This window comes from Phasianus colchicus, chromosome 9, assembly GCF_987193195.1.
Source record: "Phasianus colchicus chromosome 9, bPhaCol1.hap1.1, whole genome shotgun sequence".
NCBI lineage: Eukaryota > Metazoa > Chordata > Aves > Galliformes > Phasianidae > Phasianus > Phasianus colchicus.
The window spans coordinates 7,975,295-8,001,545 of NC_143444.1; the positions used below are offsets into that span (position 1 = coordinate 7,975,295).

At 44.3% G+C, this 26,251-nt stretch overlaps 1 protein-coding gene across 6 annotated transcripts; it reads right to left on the reverse strand.

Moving 5' to 3' along the window:
* Window positions 1–60: 60 nt before the first annotated feature.
* KLHL20 (kelch like family member 20) lies at window positions 61–24,784 on the reverse strand. Of its 6 annotated transcripts, none has more exons than XM_031595635.2 (13): window positions 23,133–24,784; window positions 21,952–21,998; window positions 16,126–16,699; window positions 12,679–12,837; window positions 11,785–11,879; window positions 10,442–10,557; window positions 9,894–10,077; window positions 8,647–8,790; window positions 8,334–8,467; window positions 7,609–7,817; window positions 5,369–5,475; window positions 3,193–3,273; window positions 390–3,109 (listed from the first exon to the last, which is right to left on the reverse strand). In XM_031595635.2, exons 1-13 carry the CDS (start codon window positions 23,364–23,366, stop codon window positions 3,079–3,081), a joined length of 2,115 nt encoding a protein of 704 aa, XP_031451495.2. In that variant the 5' UTR covers window positions 23,367–24,784; the 3' UTR covers window positions 390–3,078. The 6 variants fall into 6 exon arrangements, with proteins under 6 accessions (XP_031451497.2, XP_031451495.2, XP_031451500.1 ...); XM_031595640.2 differs by having other exon boundaries at window positions 21,952–22,003; XM_031595639.2 differs by having other exon boundaries at window positions 21,952–22,192.
* Window positions 24,785–26,251: the final 1,467 nt, after the last annotated feature.

Here is a 26,251-nt window from a genome sequence, read left to right on the forward strand (position 1 = left end):
AGTTCTGAGTTGGAGCTCTTGGTAAAACTTTTGCTAGAACTTTAAATTTGATCTCATTCTATAGCAAGTAACAATTCAGAGCTAGTGCACAGAGGCTATGAACTATGTGAGCCAAAAGGAAGTAGAAGTGCTATGACTTGTAGTACAGTACCTCGTAAACATTTTTTAGCTTTTTTCCCTAATTGACTAGAGAAGAACAGCATGTCTCACTCAATGTATACTTGTATTTTATTATAATTTTTTTTACCTGACTAAACTGTTAAGCTTTGCTGCTCACAGTATTATTGAATGTGCAAGGCATAATTTCCTGTGGAATTCACTTGTAATAACTTCACCTGTACAAAGTTCTTGATGCATAATCAGTTAAATATGTTGTAACCTACCTGTAAGAAGGAAGGCAAGGTGTGAGTTGACCAAACCACAACATTAGGACACACATATCAACTCCACCTAAAAGGAGCTGGCTTGTTTGTTCTTCACCCCAGCAAGGCTGAGATGAACCAGCCCTGTACACACAAATAACTGCCTAACATGCCACCATCACATGCCTAGCTCCTTATCTTTTTTTACTGAAACTAGCCTACTACTACAGTTAGAACCATGTACTTACTTTCAGTTTGTATTAATTGAAGTTAGTTTTGGCTTGTGAAGGCTGCAGTTGGTGAATTGAGGATGCTTACTGAGTTAAGCACAGCCACAGGTTCTTGACAGCCCAGCAACTATTAGTTCTGTTGTTTTAGTTTCCTTTCAAAGACATTAAAGTTTGCTATGTCGACTGAGAGGAATGCTTGGTAAGCAGACCTGTATTTGATTTTAAATTAACCCATTAGTCATTTTCAAGATCTGATGTTCTGCTCTGACAGTTTGCATAAGTAACTTCTAAATTCAATGTAGCCTTAAGAACAGAACCTAAAAGCATATAAACCTTGTGGGAATGCTCCAGCAGCAGGCTTTGCTTTTAAGATCAGTACTTAGCTGAAGTCAGTGCTTTGCTAACCATGCTCAGTATCTACCATAGGCTGCCTGTAGAGTAGTGCTGGAATAAAGAACTACTTCCCCTGCCTTATCACATGCTTATCTGTGCTACAGCTCTCAGCATCTGTAGAGAAGGCAGCAGAGCTAGATTTGACAAGGTCACACAGCTACTTTCTTTCAGTAAAACAAAACTGGTTCTGAAGCACATGCTTCAAGGTAAGTGAAGGTAACACCAAATGCCAGCAGAGTTTTTAAGCCCCTTTTACTTGGACTTTTACCTGAAAAAGGTAGCATTCCTATTCACTATATCTATACAAACTGTACAAAAGCATAATCTACTGCTTTCAACCAAAGGAACAAACAAAGAATAGCATAGAAGAAATTTATTAAGATAGCACTATTTATACAAGTTACTCATGCTAGAAAAAAGCATAAATGATAAATGTAAACATTTGTTTACAGAATACTTGTTTTCCTTTTAAAGGTGCAAATGATCTTCATATGTAAACGTAAGAATACCAACCTTTAGGGGAAAAGGAGCTTTTTTTTAAAAAAAAACTTTTAATGACCCATTTATTACTGTAGTGTAACTTCTACTATATTCAAGCACATTAAAATGCTGTTACATAAATCAAACGATGAAGATAAGAACTTAAGATGTCAGCACTGCCTTCATCTCAAGAATTCACAGTCCTTTTAAAATCAGATTTAATAAGGTCCAAAGTTACATCAGGTGCAACAGGTCTTCTCAGTACTTACAGTACTTACAGTACAGACAAACGTATCAGAACCTTTGAGTCTACAGTTCCTCCTTCCTCTCTCCCTACCCTGGGTACCTCTGCACTCACCAAAACATGACAGTAATTCACAGTGCCAGCAAACAGTCCCTCCCTTCCAAACTCTTCCACGATTTCAGACCTTTTCCTGTTCTAGACAAGAACAGAGAAAGTGCATTTTAAACAAACCATCGGAAGTGGGTGCACCATCTCATCGTGGTCAGTGTTTTACAATAGGAATTCTAGAGACACAGATGAGAGGCAGGAGGGCAGTTAAGGTGACACTGGTCTAAGCATTTTTCACAGCAGTAGCTGACTCAACTGCAGGTCTGCCATTCTATCAAGAACCTGAGAGGTGAGTGTTTGATCTAGGCTAGCCAGAATTAACAGATGATACCTGCCTACCTGCTTCAGAGAAGAAGTGGTTGTCTGCTGAATATATGAGACATTTAAATAAGCAACAGCTAGTTGTTTCTAGGATCATACACAGAGGAGGTGAGGGACAAAAGCTGAACTTTTGTACCATACGCTGTACAGTAAAAAGGCATCATATGAAATCCTTTTCACTCTCACCTTCTTTTATGGCCTTTCACTGATTCAGTCGATAGATGAGAGTTCCAGTTCTACTTCTTGCCTCCAGCAAGACTGAAAAGACACTCAGGGTACCCATAGCTCTCCCATACTCTGAGACCCAACTACATACCACCAGGGTTGGAACCACAATAGCTTGCAGGACATAGCCCTGCCCTAACCATCAACTCATTAAAACTCAAATTGCACACGCACATATACATATATATATAAAATACATATATATGCACACATATATATGTATACAGAAAGCTGGAATCATCGCTGTGAGCGACACAAAGGAAAGACGTGATACAAATTAAATGAAAAAATAAATATACTCTGTGCACAGGAAAGCTTCTGTGCAAAGGTGGCACCTTGCAGGTCAAGTACTTTTATCTTTTTTGAAGCTCTCTGTAAATAAGGCAAAAGCAATGTTTTCTGTATCACCTTCCTCTTTCACCCACCAACACAGCTGCCACATCCAATGCTCACAGCAGGAGGGAAAGGCAGGAAACTCTCCTTGCCAGACTCCCATTGTAGCTTGTAGTCTGTGCATTGGCATTGTTTATGCTATGGTGAATTGTACAGTTTGGTTTATTCAAAATTGTAGACTAGTTAGAAAAAAATATGGACATAAGCAACACTTCTACTTTTGTCCAGTGGTTCCCTGGAGTCTGACAATGTGGTCTCCCATTGGGCACACTCTCACAGAAGTCATTTTTATAATTCCATAGAAAGAGTCACTGGCAAAGAGTTACATCAGGTCTAGACCGTCCGTACTAGAGCTGCAAAGAGTCCAGTGTCAACAAGTCTCTTCAGTTGTTCTAGGAATGAGAACCAGGAGGTCTCCCTCTCTCTTGGTGCTTACCATATATGAGATTCACAGTGTGTCATTTTGATAACACCTACTCCTCCTCCCAGCCGCCGGTAGTTCATCCCTCCATACAACCTGCAAAGAGAAGGCTTCAATAGGCACATTGCTCCAGCTCTTTCATTAAGCCACCACGACAATGATCAAATCAGCCTTTGTAAGCATAGTTACACCACTGTTAACACCTGGTTAAAGTGGGCTGTGACAAGTTAGAAGCGGAGCAGCCGCCTTTTTACAGACTTCCAAGATAAACACTCGTATTTGCTCATGCCTTTCTCCCTCTAAATAGAAACTGCTTGTTTGGCCACGACAGTTTCCTGTTATTTCAGTAATCACTTACTTTCTCCCTGCCTGGCTGTGGGAAAGATAAAAAAAAAGGAAAGAAAAACAATTTCAGCTGACCTTGGGCTACATTTTGGATAGCACTGGATCAAGGACAGATCTGCTATTTACAAGCCAACTAATTTTTTTTTTTTTTTTTTTTTTACATTTCTAATACCCTATACATTCAGCTGATCCAGCCAAGATGTAACACATCCCAAGCACACCATCTGCTTCTCCAAGATATGTTACTGAAACGGTGCCTGCGTTTCATTTGGAAATCTGATCCCTGCAGACTCCAGGATCCTACTCACTTCAGCTGTGTAATTCTCTGTGCTGCTGAAGTCTGCTGGCAGAAAGAGGAGAAGCAAGTTCTTCAAACGACTCTTACCAGTGCAATCTGGGATTAACAAGTGATATTAGAAGTATTTCTTAGTCGAGCTACACAAAAAGAAGCCCTTCGTAGAACAAGAAGTTCAACAAAGAAAAGGAAGACCAGATGATGATCAGCTATTCTGAATTAAGTGGGGGGGACTCTCAGCTAACACCTTGAGCAACCTCCAAAAGTTCTGCAAATGCTGTCCTAAATGGTAACTCCTAGCTCAAGATATATTATTATCGTTACAGCCATTGAAAGTAGCTGAAACCATTCAGCTAAGGAAAAGAAAGTACATATTCCTCTCTGCTCAGATGGGTTTTCTCAGCAGATCTGCTTGCACTGACCATAGCTCAGCAGACAAGGGGAAGATCCACCGATGCTCCTTATGACAGCTCGTCTCAGCAAAAAGGGATTAATCTACTAGTATTACTAAGCAAAAAGGAATAAGGGCATTAATTGCTTTCTATTCCCCTCTACTCCCTCCAGATTACTAAAGTAGCGAGACTGAAACTTTAATTACATTTGGGAATAAATAATTGCTTTTAAGTGTAGTTAAGACTAGGAAAGAAGAAACACAGCTTCTCAGTATACATTTTCAATCAATTTTGTGATTTATCTTGTGAATCAGATGAAAATCTTCTAATTGCTGTCTTACAGATTTAAAGGGAGAAGAACATCATATGCTCAGTGTTCTGCCTTAGCTCCTACAGAAAAACATGGAGCTCAGAGCCTCAGCTTGAAAGCCAAAAATGAGTAGGATGGTTTCTACACTGTGACTAAGGGTTTCTACACCTTCTAAGGGCCAGCTCGTTTTTACCAGGAAGCAGAAGAGACTCAGCCCAAAATAAACACAAGGGGCAGATGTCTTTCAGCATGGCTCACACATCCAAGTTCAAAAGTGACACTTACAACAAATTACGTTTTGGAATAACATTGTCCTTGCTACCTGGCAAGCTTGCTATGTTGCCTATTTTCTCTGGGTCTCAAGAACATACCTAGACTCGGTTTTCCAAGCAGAACCTCGCAAGAAAACATTTCAAACTAGTCGTGGGCACGGGAGTACAGCAGGTAAATAACACTGGGACATTACCAGTGTTCAGCTTCCATTCGTATTTAAACAGAGAAGTTATCTTGTCACGGAAGGCTTCTGCAGTCAGGCAGTAGTGTTGTAGCAATACAAGCCTGCCACAAAAGCTAGTAAGCAGCAAGTGACCCTTTCTGTATAGTTACTGCTCAGTACTGGACTATGTTTCAGGCATAATAGGGAAGACAGCCATCCTGTGGCTTCCCAGTTTTTCAAAATATGATCCTCGTACAGCTTCATGCTAACCAGGAATTTACAGCATGAAATTAATGCTGGCTGCTGCACTAAGCTGTATGTCACAGTTCTAATTTGCTGGGACAGCTCCAGCTGGGTGACAGCAGCTACATCTGGAGATTGCTATTTAACTGCTTCACAAACTTATCACTTACCTCCATGTGTTAGCATCTGGATCAAACACCTCAATGGTCTTCAAGTACGTTGTGCCATCAAACCCTCCCACTGCCATTAGCTGTCCATTCACCACTGCAAGGCCAACCTGTAAAACAACCATCACAGCAGCTGCTTAGCTACTTGCTGAAAAGACATGTCCTGAATGCATACTCTGAAAATAACAATTGAAATAAATATTAATAAAAGGTTTAGCGGCCGTGTTTGGAGAAAGGCAAGCTGCAATGGAATTTTCTAGCGGGGGAAAACATACAAAACAGTCTCAAATGCATTTAACTAGGACAGACTGGTATAAGGTGCCACACAATCCAAGTACTGGGTTTTAAATAAGAAGACATGAAAAGCTAAGTACATATCTCAAAGCAGAGATATCACAGTAAAAGCACAAGGCTCCCCTTATTAGTGATGACAAGAGCTAGAACCGCTTCAATGTTTATAGAGACATCAGAACATAAGTCTTTATCAGCCAATGTATGTCACGTTGCACTAGATGAGACTTCTTGACAAACTACAACATGCACTCCAGAACATCTACCAACCTATAGCCTGCAATGACTGCTTAAGCTGGAGGAGAACCATATGTAAGCCTACATAGCCTGCTCCTCCCAGGCTGTGGCTTGGAACATCTGTTAACAGCTTGGCTTCCAGCCTTTCTACTTTATCCTTCTGCAGAAGCACAAGAATCACAAAAACCTCAAACAGTTCTGTGGTTTAGGCAGATCACTTCCAGTGAAAACAAAGCAAAGATAAGAACACACTGTAATACAGTCCTCATTTTGGTTTTGAAGTACTTAGAACTAACTTAGGAGGGCTGCACAAGCAGCTGCATTTGTTGAGGAATTTCTACATAATGCAAATATAGAAGGAATTCATGAAGAGTCAATGCTTAATTGGTAGCTAGAAAGGACAGTGTTGAACAGTGTACTACATGCTTTGAGGAAGGAAATACATTTTTTCTGCTCCCCAAACCAGTACTTGCTCAAGTTATGATTCACACTTGCCTCACCAGACACTGAAATACTAACGTGCAGACAGAATGAATCCATGCTTTGCTTTACTATGTAATTCAGTATCCAATGATAAATATTCAAAACATTCGCATCTGCCTAAACATGATGACTACTTAAAACACCACGTTAATCTTTTGTTCATATGCCTACAGAAAGCAGGAAGATTAGGAGTTGATGAAAACACGCTGTCATTCTCCATACCCACAGGATTTGTGGAAGGGAGGCAACATTCCATCTGAAAGCCTAAAAACCCCATTCCCACACACATCAAGGCAATGAAAGGGCTTAGCTACAAGTTAGTATCTACACGCAATTCCTCAGTTTTCCAGCTCTTTTTTCTATGCAGGTAGGATTGTTTACTTCCTAACTCACCCAAAGTGCAAGATGAGACCCAGGTGCTGATTTTAATACTGTTCTCTAATACTATCACACACCAAATACGACTACTTCAGAAGAAGCTGAAGACCTTTTCAGTTTAACTCCTCAGTATAAGGGACAAAAACTATTTTAAAAAGACCTTCAAACAACTGAATGTCCATGCCATGACCCAACTACCACTTCATTCTTGAGTCTTACTAAAGAGCAGAACCCCCTTGCAAACATTTACCGGTTTCTATTCTGAAAGATACAGATCACAGAATCACAGAATTGCCAGGGTTGGAAGGGACCTCAAGGATCATGAATCTCCAATCCCCCTGCCACATGCAGGGCCACCAACCATTCCACCTAATGCTAGACCAGGCTGCCCAGGGCCCCATCCAATCTGGCCTTGAACACTTCCAGGGATGGGGCATCCACAACCTCCCTGGGCAGCCTGTTCCAGCATCTCACCACTCTCTCCGTAAAGAATTTCCCCCTGACGTCCAACCTAAATCTCCCTTCCCTCAGCTTAAAACCATTTCCCCTTGTCCTGCTGTCACTCACCCTTTCAAAGAGTTGATTCCCCTCCTGTTTGTAGGCTCCCTTTAGGTACTGAAAGGCTGCAATGAGGTCACCCCACAGCCTTCTTTTCTCCAGGCTGAACAAGCCCAGCTCCTTCAGCCTGTCCTCACAGGGGAGGTGCTCCAGTCCCCTGATCATCTTCGTGGCCCTCCTCTGGACCCTCTCCAACAGCTCCCTGTCTTTCTTGTACCTCACTCGATAATGCTCTACCCCTTACTCTCACCATGTGATGACAGATAACATAAGCAAGCAAACCAAGCCAAACTCACTCCGCTCCGTCGGGATGTCATGGCCACGACAGGAGACCACTGGTTGGTTCGAGGGTTGTATCTCTCAGCACTACTAAGCTCCGTTGTATCATCTCTGCCTCCCACAGCATATATCATGTCTTGGTACACTGCACAGCCCAGGTGCTTCCTCCTCGTCCCCATGGGTGCAATCGTATGCCAGCGGTTCTCCTGAGGATTGTATCGTTCCACTGCAGAGGAAATGTATATATTGGTGGGAACAGGGTTAGCAAGCAGTGGAGGTCAGCACTTTGATATCAGTACCCAAAGCATTGCTCAATCTGTAAAGATACTGCAGTGTCCACACAGGAAAAACAGGATGTACTGGTTTGTTCTGTCACTCTAATGCTTTCCTTCCATAGAGAGCTTGCTTTTCTCTCCAGTCTCCAATCCTATGCAGTCAATCAATCAGATAAAGCATCTTCACTCAGGAATGAGTTGGCAGTGCTACAAAATGATCACCATTACCATGCCAAATGCAGCATCAAAGGGGAAAAAACCATACATGCATACACACAGAGGTAATGGTGGTTCACAGGCTCATATATTTACCATATAAGAATTACCATATAACAAAATCCCATCTGAAGGAGAAAACAGGCAGCTAGCTGGTCATCAAGACATTCAGCTGCCCTCTGGAGACATTAAAGACAACAAACAGGATGATGACAAATGCTGACAGCAATGAGGGACAGCAAAAGGCATACCTGTATTGAGAGGAGAAGTTCCATCAGAGCCTCCCACTGCATAGAGAAAGCCCCCTAAAACAGCCACTGCAACTCCCAGGCGCCTGGTGCTCATGGAAGCCACTCGAGTCCATTTGTTTTCTTTGGGATCGTACCTGGCAGAAGAATAAACATCAAAGCTCACAGAAACATCAACATCTTCACAAAGGGGGTAGAAAGGCTGATCTTATTCTCCCCAAAGATAAATCCCATAGAATCTGTACATTTACCTCCTCCCATGCTCCCTTTTTTTTTTTTTCCTCTCTTTTAATTTTGTTTTTAAAAACCTAAGTACCTTTCCACAATGTTGAGGCAAGAGACACCATCCTGGCCACCAACTGCATAAAGGTAGCCCCCAAGAACTGCTACTCCAACACTGGTCCTGCAGGTGCTGGTGGGGGCCACATCACTGCTCCATTGATTGGTCTTTGGATCGTACCTAGAAAAACAGCACAAGTTGCTTATCTATGCTTCAGACTTTCCCAAGTTTGGAAACTACTGAAGCAGTAAAATTCACCCATTTTGAGTCTGAACTGCAGCACAGCTATTTATAAGTTGAATAAATAATTCCAGAATTATGCAACGCATGCAGCACATGTAATTGCAGGGATGTTCAAACTGCAGTGCAGATGATTCAAACTGAAGATCAAAGGTTGAGGTTTGTAAGAAAGCATATTACCAGGGACTGGCTGACATGTGCTAACTTGCATCTGTGCAAAGAGCAGCAGTCAGAGTTACTCTGCTGGATATACTCTGCAGTTCACACAAGCCAGCACTGAACCTGCTCTTATTGATAAAGACAAATGATCCAGACCAACTGGGGAACCCAGAAGCAAGGAACAATGGTGCACAGCAGAAAAGTGCAAGATGTGGGAGACATTGGATCATGACATGAGAAGCTGGCAGTATGCAAAGAGACAGTGAAAAGAAGGGGAGGAATATTTGTATAGCTCATTGGATTTGGTACAGGGAAGAGATTTGGAGTGCATGAGTCATGTGGCTTGCAGGCAGGCAGATTGCAGTATACTGCTCCCAGAAACATGAAGCTTGACACCGCTTGTTCAACCTGTCTTTCACAGGCCTAAAAGTAGTTTATTTTCCTTCTTCTGTGTGTTTGCAAGGTTCCTTAATTCTGTAGTTACCACTCTGCATGAAATTCCAGGATGTTTTCCCTCACCGTTGAAGTAATGCATGCTGCAACCTCAACTTTCCTTAACAACACTGGAAACAAACCAGCAACTGCAAAGAAAGTTAACTAGGATCACACTCCTCCCACCAATTACAACCAGACCCACCTCTTTGTGATTCTTCCCTATACCAAAAGCTACGTCTCGTTCCATTAAACCAAGAGTAAATGACACAAGCTGGATGTGTGAAGACCTAGTTCAGCAGTAAACCAGTACATATTGAAATAGATAACAACTAATAATCAGTTTTTCAGCAGGAAAACAAACAAACAAAAATAGCTGGCAAGATGAAGTTAGCACCCAAGTTTAAGAACTCAGAGTTAGTACTCTGCATGTTGGCCTTACGGAGACCTACCTTTCTACACTGTTCAGGTAAGAGGAACCATCATGGCCTCCCACTGCATAGAGAAGGTCATCCAGGACACTGACACCAACGCCACAGCGTCTTTTGCTCATGGAAGCCACCATCCTCCACTCATTGGTTTGAGGGTCATACCGTTCCACACTGGAGATTGCATCCCCGCTACACCAGCCCCCCACTGTTGGGACCAAAGGCAAGAAATAGTGTCACAGTGTCACAATAACACACCAAGCACACATACTGCACATGTGCCTCTGCACTTCAGCGGTCTTAACCCAGTAGCTTCATCTCTCAGAGTTCATCGTTTTGATGATTGTAATTAGAAGGTAGAGTTTGATTTTCAAGAGGATTAACCTACGCTTGGAAGTAGTGATACCACCAAAGAGATGACACAAGCAAAGAAGTGCAAGCTGACTCAAATCTCCCAATATTAATGCACAGGTCATTCAGAAAGATGGTGACAAGATTCTGTTTAAAAGAAAACTATCACCAGCAAAACAGATTTGAATCTCCTGATTTAAGCCAGCAGGAGCTGTACACACCTGCAAAGAGCACCTCCCCACAACGGATGGGTTTGCGTGGTCTGGTCCGTGGTCCTTGCATCAGCGGTCGCTCTTGAGGTAGCAGGAGATAGTTTTTGGCTTCATCCACTAAATCCCTGCACAAGACAGGAAAATATGAATTCCCAAAGTTCACTTGAAACTGGTCCAAGGAAAAAGCATGAATCAGAACTGATGGGAAGAGCAGTCAGCAAGCGTTGGGTGCTTCAGGTATTTGCAAATCACAGAAGTGCATGAATAGATGCAGTTAAAACATGCACTGTCACCAAAATCCTCATCAGTTGTTTACAAGTCACTTACACAGTGACAGCAATAGCCCTGCATCAATTTTTGACTGGTGTCAGTATTAGATACTACTAGCTGTAATGACTGATTAAAAAACGGTGATGAGATTTCTTGGGCTTACTGTATTAAAAAAGAAAAAACAACCCAGTTTGCCTCAAGCTAAAACTTAAGCATCAATGGTTTTACCTTGGAACAAAACAGGAATTGAGAAGCACATAAATACATAATACCCGCATGACCAATAGATGGAGATAGTATCTTTCTGATGAATATTTTCTCCTTGAACTCTGGCCAGCTCACACTGCCCATCCATTAATGACTTATCACCTGGTCTAATCCTAATATACCAAACCCTTGAATAAAATAAAACAGAAAAAAAGTCCTCCTCCCCTCTACAAGTATGGAATTCGGTCAGTATGATTGTTTACTCAGGAGAAAAAAAGTTTAGCCTAACCCCTGAACTTTTCCACGTTAAGCACAACATGGAAAAACATGTGCTTTACAGATAATGTACAGCTCCACAAGAATTAGAAAGGTGTGACTTATGCCACAAGAGAAGGAAGTGGCAGCTTCCTTCCACTAGCAGTGCAGAAAGGAGACTACATCTGGAATCTGTTCAGCTATCATGTTTTGCATGCAGCAATTACTTTAAGTCATATTGAGATTATGCATATAAATGCCATACAAGTGGTAAGCTGGAATGAAAGGTCCCGACTACAGAAAAAAGTGAAATGGAAAACAATGCACTAAAGGGTATATATATATATTTTTAAAACCAGAAGTCAACCTGTGTACTCCAGTTCTGCTATTTCACAGAAGAAAAAACCTTTGAAAGAATGGAATTCCTCTAGGGCACGCTACCAATATTATGCAAAGAAATAACATGTCATCTTGCATTTCTTCTCCTCCTTGTTGCAAAAGAACAAGTCGGGAGAGATATTACCTGTTCACTACTAACAAACAAGCAGTTTCAGAGAATAGATGTCAGTAAGGCACCCTAATAGAATGCAATCCCATTCTGTATTTCAGCAAGGATTTACCGGCATTCCTCATCGCTCTTAATAAGAGGATCAGAGCCCACTGTGCCCACAAGAAACTTGGGACTCAGCAGTGGCAGGCGAACGTGCTGGAGGACCTGCAACACAGAACAGGACACAATTGTAGATAAGCTGTAAATCCCCAAACAGAAAGAAAGTGGGAAAAAAAGATACTGGCTAATGATAACAAGCACAAGCAGGAACAGACAGAGGGACCTGAAAAGACGTACAGTTTTAATGCCATTAATAAAAGCTAACTTGAGGACAGCAGCATTTCTTTGTTTGCTTTTAAACAATTTTCAGAAGCTTTCCACTAAATATCGTTGCATTTAATATCTGTATTTCCAAAGAAGAAACACCAGGGTAGGCACTCACTTCTTTTGATCAAAAAGCCTGAGACTTCAGAGGCTTTCCAGCTGACAGCTTTGTCAGAATGGGTGCTTCTCTGTGAAATGGCTTGGCTTAGATGAAACACTGCATTTCAACAAAACCATTCTGACAAGCTCCAGTATAAGATCCTGAGGGCTGAGGCATAAATCAAACAGCAGAGCTTAAAATGCACCTCAAATGAAGACGAGCTTTTCCTTACCCACTGTTTCTTGTACAACACTCAAAGCAATCCAGGCCACCGTGCCTAGACAGACCACTGAAACAATCTAGTTTGGTCAAGCCCTACCTGGAAACAATTCAATAAAGCCCCTATTAGAAGGTCTGTTGGCTGCATGTTTCAGCCTAGATGAAAGGAAAATGCCAACCTTCTAACACAGGAGGAAGACAAAACTACCATGGAACTGCATGCACTCAGAACCGTCACACTGCTGTTGCGTTGCCCTATCAGTCCTCATTACTCTTCTCCTGGATAAAAGGAGCCTTGAATGTCACTGTGCTCATTATTACCTGTGGCAGCTGGGGTCTTCTTTCCTGAATGCTGTACTTCACCCAGGCCATCACTGCGTTGAACACCTGCTCTTCACTGCGAACGTTTAACTCATCGCTGGATATGATGTCTATGAGCTGATTGGCAGGAAGCAGCATGAACTCCTCGCTCTCCATTACCTGGTTAAATAGAAAACACAAATGAGGATAACGGCCAAAGCACCAGAACCATTCCCACTTCTGTTTCTCAGTGCAACTCTAAAGGACAGATGGCCCACTTGAAGTAGAGCCCAACAGACCGATCCAGCAAAGTGTCAACTACCCATCACTATCTTGCCATCAACACATGGCAGGCTGGCTGCGAAATGCAGACCCAGAAACACACCAGAGATGCATGAAAAGGTTTCCACAGGATAGTTTTAAAGGGTTAAGTCACAGAACACATTGGTCAGGTTTCAGAACTCAGAAAGAATAAGATATGCCTTTACAATCAGCCTTCCTGCGTGCCCTGTGCAACTTATAAAGCAACATCAGAATAGAGAGGATCTATTCTCAAGCAATCCAAAGAAGAAAACAAATAAGAAGTCTCAAAGACAAGCTACCAAAAGCTGAATGCCTGTTTGTGGCATTTCTGGACAAGGAGATGGATTCATTTGATCATCTCTCACTTGTTTTAAATATATGCATAGAGCACGTGCGGGTCCAAAGGCGCTTAAGAGGGAATCAGAGCTTCTGAAGACCCTAAGGACTCATCCCTTGTGAAATTCAAGCTGCTGACAATCTGCCAGCACGTTAATTCCTTCAGCACCCAAGATGGTGACTAGTTCCTCAGGAGGCCTCAGCTGCTCCCAGCACACAGCCCTGAACACACGTGCTGGGGCTGCAGGCTGCTAGCAAAGAATTTTGCTTGACACCCAGCAGTTCAGCTTCCCCACGAGCACTCCCAGCCCATAGCCAGTCATTTGAGTGGTTCACTGACATGAAACAACTGAGTATCAGCTTGTCCATGTAATTTACGACCACGTTAGAACTTCTTGACTTATGCTATGTTCTGCAGCATAAATGAAACAAGATCCTGTGCACATAATAATTCTGTTATGTTAACAATAATTACATTTGCAGATAGAGTAAGCACCTGTCTGTTGCTACAAAGCACAGCTTGTTCATCCCTATGTGGATTTTTCCCCCTTCATACAAGGTGTCAAAGAGCAAACAAAAATACAAAGGCTGCTCTTGTACAGTCATTTCACATCTCACACACAAGATTCACTGGGGGTTCGAGACAAGAAATTGAATTAAGGGGAATAGAAAACTTGGGAAAACATTCTACCAAGAAGCTGACGATGTAATGCAGCAATATATACATAGCAATTAGTAGAAGTAGGGGTTAGCACAGCAGAGGACATGAAACAACTCTGCATTTGAAGTAACTGCATGGGCTGGCTTGATGCCTAGTACTTAATATTTGACACTGCCATTCAGGAAATTCCCATCTCATGTTTCTCCTTGTCAGTTCGGAGGAACAGTGACCATACATAGGAGTACAAGTTTTCTATCAGTTATCTCCCTCCCTTTGGAAAGGGATCACCACTCTCTGGATGGAAAGTAATGGCAGTGCAGAACACGGGCCCAGCAAGGAACACCATTAATGCTGGCTGCAGAGAAACAACAGAAAGAAAATGAGAGATCACTAGGGATGAAGAGCAGCTGAACTCTTGGATACTGAGCAGGACACCAAAAACTGTCCAGGCTAAACAAACAGCAAGCTAATCTAAGTGGTTTAGTTAATTCAATTATAATTTGCATCGCCTTTAAAGAGGAGAGTGTTTTCTAGAGACCAAAACTCCTGCCTGCGTGTGCTTTCACAAGGAAAACTAACACAGAAAGCCATCTCTGAGGGACTGTGAAAGAGAAGAACCCCATGGCAGGCAGCTCTCGACAGCCAGCTGCAAGCATTAACACTAGAACATTCAGATACAAAAGTGTTATGCTGTCAAGAAGTTATTTAGAGGCTTGTAAGCATGCCCTACTCGTGTAATAATAAGAAGAATGCAGCTCTAACCATTAAAACCACCAAGCACTGAAAATAAACAACCATCTGGTTACCATCCTGCTCCCAAGGAAAAACTGCAGAGGAAAAGAAATGCAGAGCAAGCACACAGCACATGACATGGACAGCTAAATGTAGGGCTTTGAATGTGGAGCTTTTGGGAAATCACCGAGTTCTAGAAAATAACAAGCTCTTAAGTAGCAAATTCTGTCGTCATGGCTAGGGAAGTCATATTTAATTGCAACTTTTGGAGTAAGCTGATGTCATGTGTCTACAGTCAGATATCAAGTACTGTCTTCAAGGTGTCCAACAGTCAAGTTCAACTATGTTTGCTTCTCCTCATAATTTTCTTAAGTACTACCTGACTGAAATTAATACAATTCCAATCTGCTTCCTGCAGGGAAAACAAGAGTGTGCAGGCTGCAATCAATCACACACTGCCACTTCTCTGGGGCAGTGAATTAGCATCAGTACTCCATCCTAGAGTTACCACTGCCTTTGGAAAGGATCCACCTGTGAAGCAGGTGGAAAAAAGAAGCCTCTCTGCATCAGGCTACCTGTCCCAGTGGATAGAAGAGCAGTTTCTAGAAAGGGCAAGAGAAATCCCCCTGCCAAGGGAACACACCTTCATGCTGAGAGCACCCCTAGAGAGCAGTTGCTTCCAACACACTTAAGTTCTTACCCTTCCAACCAGGGCTCGGGAAAGATACCATTTAAAAATGTTGGGCTCTCTTCAGCATCTGGGTGTAAGAATGAAGTAAAGACCCACTCTTCTCTAGGTATTGCTTGGTGAATCCTTTATTACGCTGATCCTTCCCTGAACTGGTAGCTGGAATCCCCAAAAAATTTTCTATGGAGAATTTGAAATGCAAGAAGAGACTTGAGCATATGAAGGTCAGACACAAAATACCACATGTGAATTCCTTTCACATCTAGCTATCCAGCTTCTGCTGAATAATAAACGCAAAACCCTGGTTCTGCTGTAGCAAGGGAGTTGAAGACTTCACTTGATACAGCCATATGCTCCCCCAGATCCCTTATACTCCCAATCCCTATGCTCAACACATTTTTATTTCTCATATATTATCCTCCCTTTAAGACTCTTCTCCCCTCTGATCATATATATTGCAGTACACCCTAGTGCAGCTACATCAGTTGCAACATCAAACATCACCTATGTCTGTGGTCCTGCCTTCCATGCAGCATTCAACACAGAACTCAAAGAGAGGAAATGCCACAAATCATATTTATGATGTACAGAAGAACAGTGAAACACAGCCCTGCAGCAGTTCTCTTCCCCCAGCCTGAGGCCAGCATCCATTTCTATGAGCAGAATTGAGAGCAGCGTTTGGGAAGAAGCACAAAGAAAGAGTAGACCACAGCTCTCTAAAACCAGTTCCAGCAGGGGGGCTTCTTACCTCCTGGAAATTATGCTGGGTGAACTTGTCAGCAATCCTCAGGAGTTCACGGCACGAGTGAGTGTCAGCAAAAGCTCGGATGCCCAGGCAATTGGAAGGGTCCAACTGTCTCTTAAGGAACTCGCAGCAGGCTTCCTGGATCTCAGCCAGCTGGAGAAGGCAAGCAGCTGGCAACAAGGTCTGGACATTTCCCTCTTCCACAGTAATCTGAGAGGTGTAGGCAAAGTCAATGAGGAGTTCCATGGCCCTTTCGTCGATGTCTCTGATCACCACTTCTGTCTGCCGACTCTCCGCCAGCTCCCCAGTGAACATGGCTCGGAAGTACGGGCTGCAGGCAGACAGGATCACCCTGTGGGCATAGATCTTCTTTGCACCTACCACCAACACCACATCACACAACTCCCGGTGCTTCCGGAGAAGATTGATGACTTCCAGAGTCTGTCGAGGGTGCTTGTCAGAGATGTAAGGCATACGAGCAGGCTGCGGCACCCCTTCCGGCAGCTTGTTAGGATCTCCCAGTGTGCATCGGCTGGTCACATCCATTCCGGTCTCCCCTGGTCGAGTACTGGTACACCTGCAGCAGGGAAAAGCCAAAAAGAAGATGGTCATCAACTCATCTATCACCAGCTGTCAGGCAAAGCTCAATGCTTCACACCAATCACACGGGCAAAACCCAACGCTGCCCAGAGCTCCAAGTGAGAATGTGAATATAAAAGTGATCACGTGCAAAGAGAACCAGTCTCAAACCAAAGTCTACTTAGAAATAAACAAATGCCAGCTTGCAACAGGCTTATATCTGTTTTTATATGCTTTTTATGACACGCCACAGTGACGTCCAACCACACGTCCATATTTCTTAACTGAACCTCATGACTGCCTCGCATGGTAGAGAAATATTATCCCCATTTCACAGACTCAAAGCAAAGAAGGTTATCCAATCTGTCCGCTGTCACTTGAGTTTTGTCAGTGCTGGAGATGGATTTCTGCTGCAAATAACTGCACTCACACAATTTAACCAAACTTCTCTATTCTTCTGCCTACATATTCAATAGGGGTGTCCATCTCTGATACCTGAACACACCCAGCTGTCCTGAGGACTTCAATAGCTTTAGATGGCCTGCAAGATACCATGCAAGCAGGATTAAGAGACCAATCAGAAAAGAAGTCAAAACGAAGTAATCACAGCCACCAACCTACGAAATCAGGAAGAAAATAACACCCTGAACATGCAAAATGCATCTCACTTATCTGAATCTTTGCCTCATGTCATATTTGCTATTAGTGAAAAGGATGCGACAGCACCACTGACTTCTCAACTGCTCTGAAAATAAAGCAAACAGAAGAAACTATTGCCTCTTCCAAGAAAAGAAAAAAAACTTCACTGGGAGCAAATGAAACACATTGAGTGAAGAATCAGACTGCTGACAGCTATGAATAATCAGTGAGCACGCTGGCTGTTGGAGATAGACTGGGAGAGCCAACACATCCATTTCTAGCTCCTCTGGTACACTGGGATTTGGGAGTTATCACTACCTCACTTTGCTCATATTAAGAGCAAAAGAAGAGACAGCTTTGCTATTGCTCAGTGCCTTTTGCAGCATGCTTGGAGGAAAGAATTAAAAAAATAACTCACATCCATTCCTCTCATTATTATGTCAAGTGCACTTTCTAACCACAAGCAAACCAGCCTCTTTGCAGCAGTTCCAATTACTTGCATCCCAGACTGTTTTCCCATTCCCCCCACACTCTCTCCTTGATCATGGCATTCAGCTGCTTCAGACCATTACCTCTCCCTCCCATCTTTGTTACACAGATCCAGCTGGGTCTCCCTCTGTGTTTTGCTCCTGTTCAGCCTCTGCACTTGAAATGCCTTGCTTGTTTGCTTTTTAAATATATATTTTTAATATATCCGTTGCTGTTTTCCTTTCTTGACACCTCTGACAAATCCTTCTGCTGTTACATTGCCTCTCACTCCCCTCCACCCACTCATGTCCCTCACAACCCAAATTCACTTTGCAGCATTCCAAAGCTCTGTGAAGTTCCTCCCAAACAACGCAGGTAAACACTCCTCACAGCATCAAAAGTGAACTAAGTTCAATGGTACCCTCATAAAAACCTCAAGAAACCTTAGCTAAAGATTAATTTACCTAATTGGCTTTCTCTGGTAGTCCCCAGCAGCTAAAGGCAGACAGTAAATAATTTAATCCCTCTACCATGGGATGGAGGAAAGCAGTGACAAAGCCCCCCAGTATAGAGGCCAGCTTGCACTAAGCATGCCACATGGATTTCACTGTGCTAAGGCCAGATTTGGGCAGCAGCTCCCCATTCCTTCCCAGGCTAGAATAGGCTTTTCTCCCCAAATCTGACTGCTGAGATCTTTAATTGAAAAGGAAGCTGGTTATTAAGAACATCAGGCATTCCTGCACTGTTCCCATCCTCATTTATCTGAGTATGCCTATTGTATCCAGCCTCCCTTCTTCAAGAAAAAAAAAAAGGAGCTGGTTAATGATTAAAGAGAACTGAATGGCTGGAAGAAATAAAAAAGAATAATAAGCAAATTAGTATTCCTGATTCATCCATAACTTACCTCTAGGTAATGCAGAAGCAAGCTATCAATGGGCTTGGGAATTTCCATACTGGATCAAGACAGGTGCTTGACGTTAAGCACCGTGGGCTGCTGCTGTGCACAGGCACAGAATTAAAAGGACACCGACAGCCTGTGTCTCCACAAGGATAATAATTTCACTGCATTATGTGTGCATTATGCATATATATGCATAGAGAATGAAACGGTGACTCAGTAGCTTAGAGGTGCAAAAGACAGAAAGCAGCATTTGATTCTCACATGCTAGGCTAGCTGCCACCCCCCCAGCGCATTCGCAGCTAAGAGCTGCTCCCAAATACATGGGGTGATTAAGAAGAGGTGAGGATTGAGGAGGAAACGTGTGTGTGTGTGTGAGGATAAAAGATTGGTGCTCAGCTACGCAGATATGCTGGGATTAGCCTCCATCAAAATGCAGGGCTGAGGAAACCAGCAAACACAATGCGATTAAGAAAGGGCTGACAAAGGATCGGTTTCCGTAGCACACTGCTGAGAAGTACAAATGGAAACACAGGCAGTCTGCCACACTAAGTCAGCGAAATATACAGGCAGTGCTACCTCCATTTTATTCATCTATGCCACTTCCCAAAACTTTAGCTGCTAACACGGGCACCCGTGAGACTTTCACCCTTACAGCAACACAGCCACAGTGAAAAAGTTCTAAACATACCCAAGAATATATATCTAACAAAAACACTTCCAGATAACATCACTGAGCTCCTTAACTTTAAGGTCAGGGTGGCCTGTGTTTTTTGGTTTCAGATTGTGTATGTTTTAGGATGAGATCACAAGAAAACTCTCATGTAATGCAGAAAAAAATAACTGATGGGACCTACGGCCCAGGGAACAGAATATGAAACAGGCTGAAAGCATCAGCTGAAATCACCTATTGCTCTAATGGATTTCAGGAGCAAAGGATTTTAGTAGCAAATGGAGATGATGAATCAAACCAGCAGTGATTTCTGTCAATGCCTAGCTTGGAATTTTATGCATAAAGTCATACAGAATTACTAGGACAAAGCCCTTTGGTTTAGTTGGTGGTGTTGTGGTAGACCAAGTAGATGGAAATACTTTCTTGCAGCAACCAAAACTCTTACTAATTAATAAATTTTTAATTCATAAAAATACCACTGACTCCTTTTCTTACAGAGACAGCAAGGCTTAGGAAAACACTCTCAGTGAGGTAGTGTTAAGCAAACAAGCACATAAACCTGACTGCACTATTATTTTATATTGCTTAAAGTGAGAGCAGCAGTGATCTGGTACGCAAGTCCCTACTCACATTTAGTTACACTTTCACTCACCAAACTCAGAGAACTCTCATCTTCCTCACCAGGAATGAGGATGCCAAAGCACAGGAAGCTCATTGCTGGAGTCTTCCTCCCAACCTTTTTGTAGTTTGTCTTGGGCAAGAGCTGTGCCCATGCTTGAGAGCTGCTCCAGTCCTCATGCATTGCTTGAGCTATGTACAAGCACATCACTGCCTGACCACCAACTTGCTGTGTTGTCTTCCTGGCTTGACTCCAGCCCTTCTGCATAGCTACAGACTTGCTTGATGATGACAGGACTCCTAGCTGACCCCAGCCACCATATCTGCTCTGCCCTCCTTACTTTGGTGCTGTAGAAACACACACTTCATCAGTAAGGACTCCTCTGCTACGCTGATGCCTTCAGCAGAACAGTTTTCTCTTGCTGCTCCCTGACAGCAAGAACAGCCTGCCCTAACTATCACTTCATTGCTAATGCAAGACAAATCCTGCTTGTGACAGAGAGAATGCTCTGATGTTCAATCTTGACAAGAATAGCTGCGTTTTTTTTTCCCCCATTCAAATCACCTTCCCCATCCTCTGAATGCTGTACATATTTTATACCAACTCACCACGTCAACTAATGCATCTAGACAGAAGGGTTAGCTCAGAAGTAATGACCACGTTAACACGTCAAACAAGCCAGCCACTTCTGCACTGGTTTGCCATAGAGGGAAAGAAAACAAAAGGTACTGGAAGGTCTGGTCTCTATGAGTTGTTAAAGAAGCCTGAAGCTCCAGGATCATCACCACAACAGACAACCTCTGCTGCTTCAGCCTGGTGCTGCTGCTCACTGTTAGGTCTAGCCCAGCCTGAGTGGCGGGCAGAACTCCTGCCATGGCAAACCTAAGGCCACAAACCTACTGAACACCTAACAACTCCTGCATTTCCATTCTCTGCCTCTGAGATGGAAGAGAGCTGTCTGCTCCTTCACATGTCACTCAGAAAAAAGGAACTTGCTGTAAAAGCCACAGGTTAACTCATTTCTGCCCCAAAACCACACTGCTCATCTTGGCAAAAAAAACTAATTAACATAACATGGCCCCAGAGATGTCCATATCATGGACCAAGGTTTACTCGTTAGCTTAACTGAAGCATCATGCTGATGCTTACAGAATTACTCCTAGCAAAGTTTCCCAACTTTTAACACCCTAGAGTACAGACAAACTAGGCTATTTGCATGAGTTCTCTCTACTTCATTTGGAGGGGGAAAAAACCTTCAGGCAACTCTGCTTCCACACAGCTTGTATGCAGAAATACAGCTGCTGTTAAGGTTTGCCGTGGCACATTTAATAGCGAACAGCAACCAAAGCAATCCTGTTTGCCTACATGTCATCATGCTAATTTACTGGGACAATTCTTTTCCTATCTATAACAGAACATTTCTGATATAGCCACAGCAAGCACTCCCCTGAATTAAACTTCAGCTGCATCTTCAGCTCATTAGAACTGAGGCAGCTGGCATCCATAATTAGAAGAGGAAATCTCCTTTTCATCCAAGGCCTTACCCCATCAGAGGAGCTAACTCCTTTAGTTAAGAGAAAAGTAATGCCTCTCAGAAATCAAGTTCAGTTGTATTCCCAGACTGTTGATTTCACACTATGAGAACACGGAAGTAATTAAATACTGGATTTTAAGATACAGTAAAAGTGAGGAGGGGCAGAGGAGAACGTAGAATTACAATAAGTTGTCTCCCAAACTCTTCTCTCAACAGCACATCCACTTCCAGTCATCTGGCCCTGTATATACTGAGAACTAAACGTACAGAAGCAAGGACTAAAGATAAGTGCTTACACTCTCCTATCAGATCTTTTTTAAAAAGAAAAAGACATTTTATGGTCTAAGCACTTTTGATACCAAGTCACCACAGGATTTATTTACACGGGGTTAAAAGGACACAAGTGTTATTCATCTTACCTGCGCATTGGCTTTCCGTCCATGCACCACGAAGAGAAACCTTCACCCTACACTTCAAGACCCGATCCGAAGGAAGAAAAAGAAGAAAAACAGTGATGCTGTGAAACAAGAGCCTCCCTTCCTCTCTTCAGTCTGACTCTGCAACAGCGGAGCTGACCAAATCCACATCCTAATATGCCTTCAAGCTCTAATCCAGCTATAAAATTTGCAGCCTGGATTAACGATGTCTCAACTGCAGAGGCTAAAGCAGACGGAAATATAAACATCATTAAAAGTCATTTCACCACAGCTGCATAACGATTTGTTAGGCAAATGGAACACACGGATCAAAGGAAACTGTCTGTCTGCTCGCCTGCCTATCGGAACCCTTAGGATTGTTCTACCAAAGGACAAAATGCCTTGAGTGACAGGAGTGGGGCTCTGCCTCGCTGTGCAGCAAGGACTGAAGGCAGGCTGGCAACCAAGGCACAGCACAGCACTGACTTCGAGTTTAAAGAGGGTAGATTTAGGTTGGACCTAAAGAAAAAGTCTTTTGCAGGGAGGGTGGTGAGGCACCGGCACAGGTTGCCTAGTGGTGTGGTTGATGCTCCATCCATGGAGGCTGTCAAGGTGAGGCTGGATCAGGGCCTGGGCAACCTGATGGTGTCCCTGTTCATTGCAGGGGAGTTGCACGAATGGCCTTTAAGGGTCCTTCCCAGCTCTAAGGATTCTATGACTTGTCCAAAGTGACGTTCCCAGGCTTCCTGCACTCAGACACCCGGCGGGGAGCGGTGAAAGCATAGGAAAGGCAACGATGAGAGAACGAGAGCGAATAACTCTCCAAGAAAACAAAACGAAAAAAACCAAAAGCCTTCCTCAGACGATCGAAACGCTCAGCCGGAGCCCCGCATCCCCAACCTTTAGGGCAGAACTTTGGGCTAAAGTTACAAAATGGCTCCAGCTGCTCCTGCCTACGTGATCCAGCCCCCTCCCCGCCAAGCCGAACCCCGGGCACTCCGCGCTCCGACCCGCCGCCTCCTTCTCCTCCTCCTCACAGCGGGGCACGGCCCGCCGCGGCCGAGCCATTCTCAGGCCTGCGGATTTCAATAAGAATCAAAGGAAGGCTCGAGGCCGAGCTGCGCGGGGCTCACCGCACGGCCGGCACCGCACGGCGCTCGCTCGCTCACTGACGCGGGACGCACCTTCGCTCCGAGCCCGGCCCGCCACCGGCCCTCCTCCGCGGCAGGAAGCGGACGGCCCCGCGAACCGCCGACAGCCCCTTCCGGCCCGGCCCACAACCGCGCCGTGCCGCGGCTCCGCCCCGCCGTGCCGGCCCCCCTCGTGCGTGACAGCGGTGCTCCGTCGCGATGACGTGGGGAATGTTTTAATAAATCGCATCGTTCGGTTCCGAGCGTTGGCTTGTTCTCACCCTGCATCGAATCCCCTTCAGGCACCGTTGCGTCGTTCCGTTTTGCCAGCGCTCAGCTCAGCGCTCTTTGGCACAGCTGTCTTATGGGGTTGTTTTGGAATTGAGTCCCGTTGTCCGGCTCGGTTCTTTCAGGGGTGCCGTGTCAGCATAAGACTTGCTTTTCGAGGCTGGTGGCACGAGGCACAGGACGTGTTTCCAGCCATCCAGTGGTTGCTTCCACCATTTTAAGCACATGGACCTCGGCGCGGTGTGATATAATCCACCCGCCAGGCCTCCCTGTATTTATTTACATTTCAGCCATCGTCCTCCATATGTAAGAGGCTTTAATCACTTGTCTTGCCTGAAGGCAGCACATTCCACATGCGTGGAAAACCTGTGCGATAACATCCACACTCAAGTCCACCCCTCCATCCCAAGTCCATGGATATGTTGTATCTCGCCCTTGAAGGCATGAGGTGCCGCGTGCCCTTCAAGGTACAGATATTCCACCTTTATGTTGCCAGCGCAGACAAACCTGAGCCACTTCAATCCTAGCTTCCTGATCCACCTGCTGGTTGTTTTGATGTCCTTCAGCAGTATGACTTGTGGTTATGTCCACATACGTGACATGCTTTTACAACCCAGGCAGCCATATCTTTCCACAGTGCTGCAGCCCGGATGGGTTTGCCTCTATGCTGCCAGTTGCTGATGTGGAATCCTCAGTACGGGAGAGATGTGGACCTGTTGGAGTGCATCCAAAGGAAGGCCACAAAAATGACCCAAAGGGTAGAATGCCTCTGCTATGAGGGCAGGCTGAGAGCTGGGGCTGTTCAGCATGGAGAGGAAAAGGCTCCAGGGAGGCCTGAGAGCGGCCTGTCAGTATTACAGGGGCCGTAAGAAAGATGGGACAGACTCGTTAGCAGGATTTGCTGTGATGGGACAAGGGGAAATGGTTTCAAAGTAAAAGAGGGGAGATTTTGATTGGATATAAGGAGGAAGATTTTCTAATAGGGGTGGTGAGGCACTGGCACAGATTGCCTAGAGAAGTGATGGATGCCCCATCTCTGGAGACACCCAAGGTCAGACCGGACAGAGCTCTGAGCACCTGATGGAGGTGTAGGTGCAGGTCACTATGAATCACCTCTAGCACAGCTAATGCCCTCAAGTACTGGATACCTCCCTCCATGGTAGTACACTTGACCAGGTGACATACAGCATCTGTCTTAACGGGATGCCTTTCCTTCATGTCTGACAAGCGTTGCCTCCATAGAGTGTCCATTTTCCAATCACTTTGTCAGTGCCCCCTTCCCTAGTAAAGGACTTCACTGCCCTCTAATTCCAGACTGCTGGCCCCATTTTCACAGCATCAGAGCAGCCAGGTGACTTGGGGAAAGAAAAGAGAGTTTACCTCCTGTGGGAGATGGGACAAGCAACTTAGGAAGAGTACAAAGATGTTGCTAAGATATGCAGAGAGGAAATTAGAACCACAAAAGCCCAGCTAGAACCTTATCTGGCAGCTGTTGTAAGAGATAAAAAAAAATATGTTTTTGTGAATACACTAACCATAAAAGGAGAGCCAAGGTGAGTCTCCATTCTTTATTAGACATGGTGGGGATCATCACCACCAAGGATGAGGAAAAGGCTGAGGTACTCAATGCCTTTTTTTCTTCTGTCTCTAATAGTCAGGCCAGTTATTCTCAGCATACTCTACTCCTTGGCCTAGAAGTCTGGGATGGGGAGAATAAACGCTCCATAATTCAGTAGGAAACAGCTGGAAACCTACTACTCAACCTGGACTATCACAAGTCCTTGATGCAGATGGCATCCACCTGAGGGCACTGAGGGGGCTGGTGGAGGTGATTGCCAAGCTGCTTTCCATCATTTATCAGTCGTCCTGGTCAACCGAGGAGGTCCCAGACAACTGGAGACTTGTCAGTGCAATGCCCATCTACAAGAAGGGCTCAAAGATGGACCTGGGGAACTACAGGTCTGTCAGCCTTGACCTTGGTATTGAGGAAAGTTAAGGAGCAGGTCATCTTGAGTGTGATCATACAGCGTGTGCGAGACAACCAGGAGATCAGGCCCAGCCAGCACAGGTTCATGAAAGGTTCCTTGACCAACCTCATCTTCTTCTATGACCAGGTGACCAGCCTGGTGGATGAGGAAAAGATTGATGCAATCTATGTGGACTTTAGCAAAGCCTTTGACACTATCTCCCACATAGAGAAGCTGGCAGCCCATGGCTTGGACAGGTACACTCTTTGCTGGGTAAAGAACTGCCTAGATGTTGGGACCCAGAGAGTGGCAGTGAATGGAATTAAATCCAGCTGGTAGCTGGTCAAGAGTGGTGAGGAACAGCTGAAGGAACAGGAATGTGTAAGTTTGGAGAAGAAGAACTTCAGGGAAATGTTATTGCTCTTTCCAGCTGCCCGGGAAGGTAGTGGAGTCACCATCCCTGGAAGCACTGAAGAACCGTGGAGATGTGACACTGAGGGATGTGTTTAGTGTTGGGGATGGGTTGGGGTTGGCCCCGATGACCCTGGAGGTCTTTTTCAACCTTATTGACTCTGTGATTCTCTAAAAAGCCACAGCAATTTCTTGTGGAAGCATTCTGAAGTGCTGTAATATATAATGCTGAAAAGAGTCCCCAGATACAGGACTTGCAGGATGTCCACTAAGCATCAGTACTTCACATAGACACCTGCCACAGGAAACCAATATGCTCCCATAGAGAAGTGGCAGCTGCTCAGGGGAACCACAGACTCCCCACAGCATCAGACAGTCCATCAGCATCAGATCCAGCCCCCAGGAAACATAGATCTGTGTACATCCCATTTCCTATCCGCAGGCCCTTTGCTGGACTCTCACCAGTAGCTCCATGTCTCTCTCGTACTGGTGAACCCACAAGTGGAC